Genomic DNA, 12900 nt, shown 5'->3' with positions numbered 1-12900 from the left:
GTGAAATGCTATGATTAAAGTTTTTAATTTAATTTTTAATATTCCCATAGCTAGTATGTTAATTAACATTTTAAAGTTTTGCAACTTACTCTGTTAAAGGAATCTGCATTAGATCGGCACCTCAGGTGCAGAAATAGAATCTGGATTTTCACGGACCTCCCCTTTGAACCCGATTCCCATTCTCCCTTAGTGTTCCCCACCATCTAGTGTTAAAGGTTCAACTTATACACACCCGTACATGTAACACATATGCACACCACGGCCACAGATATTTTCTCAGTAATAGCTGTTCTGTCCCATATACTCTCGCTTCCTCCAGGGCGCAGACAGCAAGGTGTGCTATTTCAGTGTTCACAGCAGAGCCCGGGGCTAGTCTGACATACTGCATCTTGGGCATCTAAGGGTTAACCCCATTTCTGCAGGGCGACTGGGTGATGGAAAGGGCAGAGGGGGCTGCGAAGCTGCTGTTCTGTGACCCGCAGCCAGACCAGGAACAAATGGCATTCCTGAACATTCTGGCCTATGTCTGGGCATGGAGGTCCCTACACAACAAATATGTCACCTACTATGTGCCAGGCACTTTTTTAAACATAGAGAATGCAGCAAATAAAACAAACAACATTCCCTCCTGGTGCACACATGTTCCTATGACAATGAACACAAACGAACAGATAGATTTGATTGCATGTTAGAAGGTGATAAGGGCTTTGGAAAGAACACTGAGTTAGGTAAGGAGTACTAGTGGGCAAGGTGAAGTGGGCTACAGTTCACATGAAGATTTTCTGAACAGCCTTTAATAAAAGGCTGTAACATGTGTTAGAAATAAAGTTAAAAAGCAAGTTAAATAAATAATCAAAGTCAAAAGTAAATCTAACCTTCTCAAGAAATTTGAAAAATGTAAAAAAAAAAAACCCTAAAGAAAGCAAAAAGAAATAAAGATGACGACAGAAATCGATGAAACAGGAAATGAGTAAAAAAATCCACACATCCAAAAGGTCAATATTAGAAGAGAGTAATGAAATCAATAAATCCCTATCAAAACTATTTTAAAAAGAGTGCAAGAAACCAGTGAACAATACAGAAGTGAAAAAGGCACAGCAATACAGGTAGGAATGAAGGAATGCATTTGTTTTTGTCTTGTTTTGCTTCTGTTAAGAGGAGAGTCGATTATGATAACAGATTAAAGAAAAGCTGCAGAAAGGTATGTTGAAGATGCAGAATAAGAAATAAGACGGAGTTTTGGGGGAAGCAGGAAGACAAATAGAATGAAAGAGTTATGAGAAAAGGAGACAAAGTAGAAATCTATCTTCTAAGAAATTTGATGACACAACACTGTATTGCACTTTATTAATTAAAAGTATTTCATGCACATTATCTTATTACATTCTAATTACATTCGGGGAAGGAGAGTAAGTTATCCCTGCTTTAGAGGGTGAAACGGGCTCAAAGACGTTAAAGGAGTTGCCCAAGACATCCTAAGTGGTAAATAAACCCAGAGCGGGACGCTGACCTGGATTTAAGAAATTAGGTGCAGTGTGGGAACATCGTGCCTCACGTGGAGAAATACCCTGCAGAGGAGACACTAAAACGTGTGAACAAGCCACTGGGAATCGCAATGGCTTAACCACTGCAGCAGCTTTTACCTCATGCTCTGGGGAGAGGTGCTCCATGTCAGTCCGCAAACATCTGAGGCCGGGCAGGAAATGGTTAACCATCAAATCCTCCGAAATGACTTCGGACAACATAGTTAAGGGAATTAAAAAATAATTTAGAAAAGCTACTATGTCCAACAGAACAGTAGGATAACATAAAAGCAGCTCTTTAAACAGAGCCTATAGCACGCAGATGGCCGAGAGTGAACAGGCTTCCTCAAGCACGAGTCTCGTTTGTCTGGTTAGTTGCTATTTACCAGGAGTCAATGCATCTTATTCCCTCCAATCTCTTTGTCAGTGGTGTTCAATATTGTGACATTATGTAATTGCATGATTTATAAACATAGGAGATAATGAATGTGAAAATTAAATCATGTATTTTAATTGATGTTTAAATGAGTAAAGGGAATATAAAAAGAGAACTGATGTTTCCATGACAATTAAGTTGAAAGCTTTAGAAAAAATCGCTGAAGGCCATTGCTTTAGACATTGCTGTTTAATTATGTATGTACAAGAACTGCAAAAGATTAGTAAAAATACATCACCCTAGAAAAAATGCTATGTCCAGTATCAGAAATGTTTCCTGATCTTTTTTAAAAAGCTGAAAATCATAGACAATTACATCATGGATGTGGTCTAAGAAAGATGATGTTTAGCTCTAACCAATCCTCACAGAAGAAATTCCTCAGTCCTACATCAAAGGATTGGTAAAAAGAAAATATATTCACTTATTTCAAGTTAAAGTAAGTTATGTTTGGTATATAAAATTTTCTGATTTCTTTTTTTTAACAACCCTATTAAATTGATCTACTATTGATCCTATTGAATTGGGTAAGAGAGCTTTTATTGTAACATTATTATTAGTATATTTCCTGGTCATTTTTGAGATTTACTTTTGATTGACATTAAAAGGAATCAGGTGGGCAGATGCATTTTTTTGAGAAAACGCTTCATCTTGCTTATTTACATCAATTCTGACATATTTGCACCAAACTGCAATTATTATCTATTTTAAAAATAGTTCTTCTTAGCCCTGACTGGTGTGGCTCAGTGGACTGGGCATCATACCACAAACTGAAAAGCGGCCAGTTCGATTCCTGGTCTGGGTACGTGCCTGGGTTGCAGGCCAGGCCCTCAGTTGGAGACATGGGAGAGGCAAGTGATCAGTGTTTCTCTCCCACATATGTTTCTGTCCCTCTCGTTCTCCCTTCCCCTTTCTCTAAAATAAATAAAGCCTTTAAAAAAATTTAAAATAGTCCCTTTTAATATTATACCAATATTAAAAGTGAAAAATGCCAATAAATGAGTCCCCTTATGAAGATGAGTACATCAGTCTTTTTGAAAAAAACTATAATTTTATCAAGTTGAGAAAAACCAGTGTTTTATATACATAATATATAATTATGGCCTTAAAATAGTTATAAATAAAAATTGTTCTTATACAGGTTTCCTATAGACAAGGAAGGGCTTAAACACCAAAGCCCTACAAATGCAGAGAGGCCTGCAGCCTGCTGGCCACGCAGTCCTGTTTCCTGGGTGTGGGTGGGGACGGTAAGTGGCCTTTGCACTAGCAGTGGAGTCTCTGACCCAGAAACATGGTCATGGATTGAGAAGCTGCAGACGGCCCTATTTGGAGGTAAGAGGGCATTCACCCTCTTCCTCTTTTCTACGCACAGTGTGGTTCTCCCTTTTCACCAAAGAATCAAACAATCTTTGTTAAGGGGCGAAGACTTATAGAGGTCAGTTAGTCCTGTCTCCTATCAGGAGTCGTGTCTGCCTCACCCACGAACGATGGCCATGGAGCCTCCGAGTGCTGACAGTGACAGAACATTAGGAGTTTCGTGGGACAGATGGCTGCGTTTTTAGGGAGCTCCATCAGGAAGTTTTCCTGATCCACGAGATCGGCTTCTCTGTGGCCTCTGCTTGGTAGTGGTAGTTCTGCGCCTTAGTTACAGCATACCTAACCTTTCTTCTGTAATAGCAACCTTTAGAATAATTTTTAAATGGTCTTTTCATCTCCAAGCCATCTCTTCACCAAGTTAAATGTTTTTAAATTTCTTCACAGTTTTAAAAAATATGATGTCTTGACCTATTACTGTGCTGGATGTTACACTCTACAGTTTTTCTATGTCCTTATTACGATATGTCAGCGCTGAAAGGAATACTCTGTCTTCTCTCAGCTCAGAACGCTGCGGGACAGCAGAACCGACGTGGACAGTGTGCTTTTGCTGGCGGCCACGCCGACCTGCCGACACAGGCGCGAGCTCTGACTCCCGCAGAACTCACCCTTCGTCCCTGAACAGGGTGCGGTGAGGACGGCCCTTCCCCTCACCACACTGGTGTGAAGGCTTCTTACTGTGCGTACTCTAGTGACACGCGTGCACACGTCGACCCACACTGCTGTTCCTTCCCTGCGGGCGTCCGTGCTCTTGAGGAGCCACTGCCTTGCCCCCTTGGAAAATTTAGCTGTATGGAGCTTAAATGTTTCACTTTTGACTTTTCCATTTCCCTTGAGGCATATTCCTTTAGACACTCTCTGTTATTAAAGAATGTAAGTGGCATCGCTTCAGTTTTTGAACCTCTACTCATACAGAGCCCAGGGAGCAGGTACAACCAGTGTTCTCTTTCTTTGAGATGCAAACTGACATGCCATCATTCCTTTCTCATAAGGGTCCTGCCACTCTTCCATTACTGACGAGTCTTCCTTGCTAATTCAGGACGTCTCTTCCTCTTTTGGCTTCCTCTATCTTTCATACGTTGAAAATGCCAACAAGATAAATAAAAAATGATAGTAAGTTCTCTTTTTTAGTGGAATTAAACTTAGAAGATGGACTCATGGATAGTTGAGGCACAAAATCATCAAAATATGGTATCTCTGCCCACTTTATAGTCTATATAACAAAAAACACGGCTTACACCATGCAGATGAATAATTTGTAGTAGATTCCTAAAGTAAAATGCTCTCAATCACACATCCAACTTCAAGTTACAACACAGCTCCTTAGCAAATAGCTCTAAGTTTCTACTTTATCCATTTGATTGATTCTGAACAAAACTAACCTCCCACTGGAACCTTTCTGTCATATTTACAATGATCTGTGCACTTTGTTACTTCAAACTGCTACATAACAATATGAAATAATAACTTCCAATCCTGAAACTCTTCCTTTGTCCTCTGCTTCCTCCCACGAATCCCTACCGTCATTTTGTCATGATCCAATGCTCTGGTTATGGCGTCCAGCACGTACTTTTACAGTTCTGTTCGAGCAGCCGGCCTTGCAGCCCTTTTTCGATCTCTTGCTTATTTCCCCTTTTGTGAACTCACCCGCCTTTCAGTGGCAGGGCCTAAGAGCTGGAGTTCACCTGGGTCATTTTTATCTTTACTTCCTTCTTTGTTTTATTTTACTAGGCTTACAAAAGTAAAGAGAACATTTAGGAGGGTGGCTGAAGTTCTTTGTTGCAGTCACAGTTTTGCTTTTCTAATGATGAAAAACAGAAGTCGCGAACGTAAGGTTTACTTCAATCACTTATAACATGCAGTGTCTGGCAGCGTCAGACCATCCCTGAGTCTGCTGCCGCGCCCACCTGCTCCGGAGGCGCCGGCCACACTGGCACTGCACTCCCTCAACGCGTGGCCTCTCTCGAGAGGGTGTTACCTGTACTCCGCTGGGCGCAGACGGGGGCACGTTCACTGAAGAACCCGACGCCAGGACACAGACAGGGTTTTCTTTTGATTAACAGAACCCTCAGCTATAATCCATTTCTAGCTCAGTTATACAGTTGATCAACATAAATAAAACTTTAGTCACTACTTTTAACAGGTAAGCCCAGAGGACTTACAAGTATCTTGTGAAATTATGAGACAGCTAGATCAAGGAGTGAGGCGAGTCGGATCATGTTTTTAATTTTCTGCAATCCTCACGTATGTAAGTTGGAGGACAAAATTCGACACCTTAACCTTTAAAACCTGAGTTGGCTCACTGTAAGGTTGGCTATGTAAATAACGACCGCATTCGTCAAGGATACAGCAGCAGGAAAGTGCACTGTAGGCTTCGAAAAGATGGGTAGCAATATCCAGTCTTTTAGAATCCACGATTTGTAAGTTGTTCACCAAGGCTAGCTTATGCAAGTGGGGTATAACAACTGGAAAAGAAAAAGAAATGGAAATCGTTACATTTCTTTACATTTTTCTTTATTTATCTTTAGAAGGGAAGGGAAGGAGAGAAATATCAAGGTATGGTTGCTTCTGGTGCGTCCCCTGTTGGGAAATGGCCTGCAACCCAGGCATGTGCCCTGACAGGGAACCGAACTATGATCTTTTGGTTCACAGGCCTGTGCTCAATCCACTGAGCTACACCAGCCAGGGCCTGGAAATCGTTACATTTTTATCCAAGACACACAACACTAGTACATCTTAAAAAATATTTTTTCATTTTAATTTGTAAAATTTCATTTGCATTCTAGATGATTTTCAAAAGATTAGCCCCACCCTGGGCCTGCTTCCTTTTCCTAGAGAAGAGCGCGTGCTTCTCAGAATGTGCGTGCCCTGGGTCTGGGGGAACAGAGGGCAGCCCGCACTCCGACCCGACTGCTCGGCTGCACACGCACTGCTCGGCCCCACTGCGGCCCAGCTGCCCAGTGTGAGAAGGGAGAACGCAGTAGACCTACGTGAGCACTCTCCGTTTTGTGTTACTGTCTTTACGTATAAGTTTCTTTGTGAGAATCAGGCATTACCAGTGCTGTTAAACAAATGATACAGTATATGTGTTGTTTTTCAACATCAAATTATTTCAGACCTTCATAAAACTATTATTCTAGTTTTTCAAATTCTTAGCAAAGGCCAATGCCAATTAGCACAGGAAGCTGAGTTTTTAAGTCACTCAATGGGCACAATATCTTATATCTCAATGAATAACGTAAAATTTCAAAAGTGCAGGCAACCTGCTGCTAAAATAAAAGTGATGGCCCAAGAGACAGTAACCAGTTCGGGAGCAGTGAGTCCCCCACTGCCTAAGATCGTGTCTTCTAAATACATGCCGCCTCCCACTGGGACCAGGGCTCCTTGGAGAAGTGGCTCCAGGGTCTTCAGGCATCAGATGGTTGCTCATATGGCCCCTTTCTACTCCCGGCTTGGCTGGGGAACCCGAAACACCGTTCATAAGCACACACTTCTGACCAACTGTGTGACTTCTCCAATGTTTGCACCGAGTTTGTACACATTAAAGCCACCATCTCCTCCTAGAAAAAAGCTTCCTGCTTCCTCGATAACCAGGCACTATAAACACAACTTCCATGCTTACCTCGGTACATGACAAAATAAACCACACCAAAACTTAGGACAACAATGGCCGTTTTTAGGGGACTTTAAAAAAAATGGGCTTCAGAGAGAGGGAGGAAGGAGGGAGGGAGAGAGAAAGAGAGACAGAAATATCAGTTTCTTGGTCCATGCATGCATTAGCTGTTTCCTGTGTGTGCCCTGACAGGGGATCGGACCTGAAACCTTGGTGCATCTGGGCGGCACTCTAACCCACTGAGCAACCCAGCCAGGGCCTAGGGGACCTTCTGACTTGTGAAAATTAGTGACAATGTACTTAAGAGGAGCTCTAAAAAAGCGTAGGAGACAAAAACTCCAATCAGTCATGATTTCTCAGTGAAGTTCTTTAAACTCTGGTCATTCACTGGCAAGCCCAGGCCATTTCATGAACAGAGCAGCCACCAAACGGCGGCTCTACAACAGTTTCTCTCTCAGCACTGTCTACTTCGCTTCTGCCCAGACCTTTCAGAGCTTACCTTGCACTTCTTCATCTACTGACACACGGCCGCGTCATTCCTTCCGCCCCTTCTCTGACCAACTACCCAGTGATCCTTCCCTAAACGTTCTGCCTAGGAACTCAGCACACGCACTACGCAATGTCCTCTTAAAACTCTCAACTTGAAATCACATGTACAGAAGTTACTTTAAACTCCGGTCTAGAGCCAGGTAAAAGCTGTGATTAAGAGTCCTCCTCAAGTCCTGGTTGAGTGGCTCGGCTGGAGCATCCTCCCACACAGGAAAATGTTGTGGGTTTGATCCCAGTCAGGGCACATGTCTAAGCTGCAGTTTCAATCCATGGTCAGAGTGTGGACGGGAGGCAACCAGTCAATGTTTCTCTCTCACACTGATGTCTCTCTCTCTCCCCCTGTTCCTCTCTGTCTAAAATTGATAAGCATATCCTTGGGTGGGGATGTTAAAAAAAAAAAGAATCTTCCCATATCTCAGAAGAGAGGCAGAACCTTACTCTAGAATTCAACATTTTGTTATATACGTGTGGTCCTGGGCTACCACATCTGTACCAGTTACTTCACTTTTTAACCCCTCGGATAGAGATACATGGTTAAAAGTTGATAGCCTAGATACGCATAATCCTACAACTGACGCTCACTGGGCAACAGGAAAGACTCGACATAAGGCTATTGCAGAAGCCTTTCTTTTAAGGGCAGACTTGGACAAAAATTCAAAACCGCAAATTATAAAATAAAGATAAATCAATAGGAGATTTCATAAAAATAGAAGTAAATTTTCAAAAAATATTCCAGGAGAGATCCAACAGCCAAAGTTAAGGTAATCTTGTCCTCTCTTTTTGTAAACGGGCTCAGATCTGAAATAAAAAACCTCGAAAAAAACTAAGCTGAAACGTACAACTGCCAGGTTATAAAGCCCCCTACGTACAACAGGGTTTTCAGAGCTTTCTAAAGTAAAGTAAATGAACGAACAACTGTACCGAGTTCCAGATAAAACAGATGGCTCCTGGAATAAAACGAAGACCAACAGGTCCTGGGATAACTAAGAGGTGGGAAAGGAAAAGGGCCCCTGGAAGAACCAATGTCCCCCAAGAAAGAGAGAAGCAAATGTCCAGAAAGCCACTCCCAGGAAGACATCACCACTCAGCAACTCAAGGCCCCCCCCCCCTCTGAGCTTCCCAAAGGAATCCCGTACAAACGCAGGTGGAGAACGACACAGCACCTTGTCAATATCTGCCTTTCTCTCCACCTACCACTAACCATGTTGACACAGGCACTAAATTTCTCCAGGCAAAGTTTTAAAGTAAAAGGGAAGCCATTTGACCAGACAGTAAGTACAAAAGAAAAAATAATTGTGTCTCAAAAAAAAAAAAAATCTGGTTGTGCCAGAATGTGAAAAAAGGCGGTAAGATATACTTGTTGGGTATACAGTAAGTTGTAGAAGGCTTCAAGGGTAAAGGTTTAGTCTACCTATCCAAGCAGTAGGGACTTTTACCCTCAATCTGTTTGTGAAAAGAAAATGTCTTTCTTCTCTGTGACACATATACTCCAAGGTCAGATCGTGTTCAGAGACTTATCAACTCAACATGTTGCAACCTGAAGACTGACTGCTTGTTGAGCCTGGCTCACCCCTGGATCCAGGAGCTGAGGCTTATTCTCCCAGATTCAGAGGAGTTATGGCCTCTACCAAGCTGTCAAAGCACCTTCCGAGTTTTCACTAAGGTCACCTGTAAATCTGTTACGTCCTGTGGAACTATTTCTATTGCTAATTAAAATGCCAACCCTTTTTCCTGTTAACTAATTATGAAATACTGTTATTTTCTCTTCGTGTTGCCCCTTGGAAAATCATCTCATGATTGTGTTTCTGTAGCTCAGTACGTGTTCATGACCTTGACAGACCCTTTGCACACTGCAGTCCAAATCATGACAATACTTTCTGTTGATGACTCTTATCTTGAATAACGGGACTGACATACAGCAGTGATAACTGCCGTGTGTTTGCAATGACAATGACTGGAAGCTTTGACGCCATAAATTGTGATGCCTGAAGGCTGAGGCCCTCAGTCAGGAGACATTATAGCAACGTGAGAAACTGTTTTAGCAGATTACCCTGGAGATCATTTAACAAGCCACGAATTAAAGTAATATATCACAGCTGAGTAACACGCTAGGTGGAAGAAATGTATATTTTTCATAATAATATATCTAGAAACACAAACATTTCTTTAAAAATAAGAATTAATAAGCTCTAAATATAAGGCAGCACAGTATTATAAAACTAAGTTATTAAGAAATGTTTTTAAAATAACTTGCAGCTGCCTGAGCTACCTGTCACCTGTGTTCTAGCAATCAGTATAGAGTATAAGACACCAGCCAGTAAAGCACTCCCGATCAGTTCCCAATTACCAACTTGTTTCGCTTTCAGCTTTCGGGTTGTGGAAGATGAAGTGGAGAAAGGCTTTAACACGTGACAAATGCTAAAAGACGCGCCTGGCTGTGATCTGACATTACAGTTCAGGAAAATAGGTAGAAAAATGCAACTTACATTCATCTCGGAACCTTGGTTCTGCGTTAGGCCCAACTCTCCCAAACGTTTTTATGATCTCTGTATGCAAAGAATATTGGTCTTGATACTGAGGATCTTCCAGGAAAGAAGCCAACTGCATTTTCACTCTCTCCAGCAACTTAAAATCGGACATCGGACAGTCATTTTATGGAACATCAAACATTGCAGAGTTGTTAAAGAGAGAGGCACACATCACACAGGCTGGCAGCATTGGACTCAAGCGCTCTACATCCAGGTGGCAGTAAAACTCGGAAGTAAGTACTTATTTACTCTTTTCGTTCAGAAGGTGTTTTACATTTTTATGCTTGTTAATTTCTCATTTTTTTTTGTTTTAGAAAATAAAAATCTATTGGAAAACCATGAAAACAAATGAAAAGACCCCGCAATATTTAGGAAAAAAGAGATAAATGATATTTTGTATCTAAATTAGAATTCTTAAGACAAATCACAGTGTAAGTTACCCAATTATTCACCTTCCGAAAGCAGTGAGTCACTAATGACTTATATCTTACTCACATTTCCCTAAAAGACGTTTTTATTTTAAGATTTAAGAATATGTTGAAATTCTGCCAAAACTGCAAGCTTGGCAGAATGATAAGTGAAGAACAGGACAATTTTTTCCATAAGTAACAAGGTTATTTAATTTTTGTCATGAAAAATCTACATGACAAAGGAATTTTACAAGATAGTTTTTCTTTTTTGATAAATGTCTATTAGATAAAATCTTGTTTTACATTTCAATGGCTAAGTAGTATGCTCACAAATAATTTATGTTCTAATCTACAGGGTTTTTTAAAAATTATATTTTATTGATTATGCTATCACAATTGTCCCGATTTTCCCTCCTTTGCCCCCCTCCACCCAGCCCCGACCTGCACTACCTCAGGCAATCCCCACACTGTGGCCACACCCATGGGTCATGCATATATTTTATGCTCTTTGGCTACTATATTCCCTATGCTGTATGTTATATCCCCATGACTATTCTGTAATAACCAATTTGTACTTCTTAATCCCTTCACTGTTTTTGTCTGTGCCCCCAAATCCCCTCCCATCTGGCAACCATCAAAACATTCTCTATATGTATGATCCTGTTTCTGTTCTGCTTATTTATTTTGTTTTTTAGACTCAATTGTTGATAGCTATGTATTTATTGCCATTGTATTGTTCATATTTTTGATCTTCTTAAAGAAGACCCTTTAACATTTCAGATAACACTGGTTTGGATAAGGACATGTCCAATTTGATAACAAAAATGAAGTTCTGACACCAGCTTTGAGAAGTGTCTTACAGTTAATGTTGCAAATAGAAACCAATAAACTTGAAATTAAGTCAAAATAAAATTCTAGGCAGGAAGACTTTGGTCATCTGCAGCAGGCACAGCAGGGGACTGTCACAACGCTGTGTGCTGCAATGTGGTGCCGGACCAGGCCTTGCAGCTTGGTGTCAATGACACCCTGAGGGGAACAGAGGTGCCCCCAGCCTCTGTCTGAGAAACCAACATAGGTTTGTGTTCCTAATGTTATCTGACAAACAGTCTCCAAGGTGTTCCAGCTGGCAGTCAGGAACCAATGCAGACTGTCCAGAAATCCAGGGGACAGTCGAAGGCTTTGGAACTAGGTCTGGTTTGAAGGGTTATCCAAAACTGCAATACCTAGCCAAGCTTAAAATAGAACATCTGAGAACTGGCCTACAGTCATTTTTCTACCTGAGAAGAGAGACTGGAGATTTCCTTGGGAAAATATACTTTGAGCAGAGTAGCATGTTTTCAAATACTCAGATCCTCCTCTGGCCACACTACGAAATGAAATGAAAGGCATGATGCCCTGCCCCCCACCGTCACCGGGTGCAGGTGTGGTAATGCATTATCATCACCTCAACGACACGCAGAAGTAAACTGCAATCACCTCCTACCTCTCTTTGAATAACTGTTTCCATAATAGTACCAAAGGCTGGAATTGTGGCAATCCTGACAGATCTGTTAGAATTGAAAGAGAAATAAACTGAAGCTTTCTTTGAGATGAAACACTATTATTCTAACTTACATCAAAGTACAATGTAAATAAACTGTATCAGTCTCTAGCAATGACAAATTAAAATTTAAAAAAGCAGACCAAGAAGAATGCTCAAAAAGGCAGGACAGGATAACTTAAGGTCGCAGTCTGTGAAACTCACAATTCAGGATCACTGGACAAGGTAACAAGGGCCGGAGCAACCCGCTTGTCAACTAACGCTTCACTCATGCCTCGAAGAGTCAGCTGTAAACCAGTCAACATGCAATAAAAAATGGTTTGGTAAACTGGAATGAGAACTGGGTTAGCTGTGACTGAGGATGGGCAGGCAGACTGATTGGCCTTTCCTGGTTTAGTCACCCACTCGAGACATTAAAATGTTAAGCCTTTGGTTCATGCCACTATACTTACTGGTAACGAAATGTTAGTGAGATTAGCAGAGCATCCCTTCTTGGCTTGGAAGAAATAGTCCATCAGCATGTTGTAAGTTTTAGAAATGTTTTGAGAAAACTACTAATATAGATTTTTAAATACATGGCCTCCAAATTAAGCTTACCATGAAGGCTGACTTAAGGATACATAAATATCTTAAGTATGATAAAGTTTAAAGCTAATAAGCGTACTCCAATGGTATTACTTGAAAGAGATAAACACAGCTGTCAATGAATTTGAAAGCCGATGGTCACTTCTTGACAGGCGCATTTTGGAAGGGATGCTGAATGTAGAAGGCAGGGACCACACTTACATTTCAGGGTCACTGGAGAGAGTAATGAGAGCAGGAACCACCCTCTGAGCTACCAGAGTCTCATTCACCCCCTTCACCAACAGCTGATTGGTCGGCGCAGGGGGGATTCACAGGTGATGCATGTTAAGAGCAAACACAATGCCA

The 12900-nt window shown here is 41.3% G+C and overlaps 1 protein-coding gene across 9 annotated transcripts in view; it reads right to left on the bottom strand.

Annotated features, from left to right (window-relative positions):
- RELCH (RAB11 binding and LisH domain, coiled-coil and HEAT repeat containing) overlaps window positions 1-12900 on the bottom strand; it is an 89644-nt gene that overhangs the window by 2901 nt on the left and 73843 nt on the right. For 3 of the 9 annotated variants that reach the window (XM_037156395.2, XM_037156397.2, XM_053664226.1), the window contains 5 exons: window positions 12757-12839; window positions 11914-11977; window positions 9979-10117; window positions 5679-5795; window positions 1644-1732 (listed from right to left, as the gene is read on the bottom strand). In XM_037156395.2, coding sequence (XP_037012290.1) covers window positions 1644-1732; window positions 5679-5795; window positions 9979-10117; window positions 11914-11977; window positions 12757-12839 — 492 coding nt within the window. Of the gene's footprint in view, window positions 1-1643; window positions 1733-5678; window positions 5796-9978; window positions 10118-11913; window positions 11978-12174; window positions 12258-12756; window positions 12840-12900 lie in introns of those variants that run through there. The other 6 variants (XM_037156396.2, XM_037156398.2, XM_037156399.2 and 3 more) reach the window with 5 other exon arrangements.

This window comes from Artibeus jamaicensis, unplaced genomic scaffold, assembly GCF_021234435.1.
Source record: "Artibeus jamaicensis isolate MK-2021 breed Jamaican fruit bat unplaced genomic scaffold, CSHL_Jam_final contig_354, whole genome shotgun sequence".
Lineage (NCBI taxonomy): Eukaryota > Metazoa > Chordata > Mammalia > Chiroptera > Phyllostomidae > Artibeus > Artibeus jamaicensis.
Note: the sequence above shows the minus strand (reverse complement) of the source record. Positions and strands in the feature narration are given on the sequence as shown.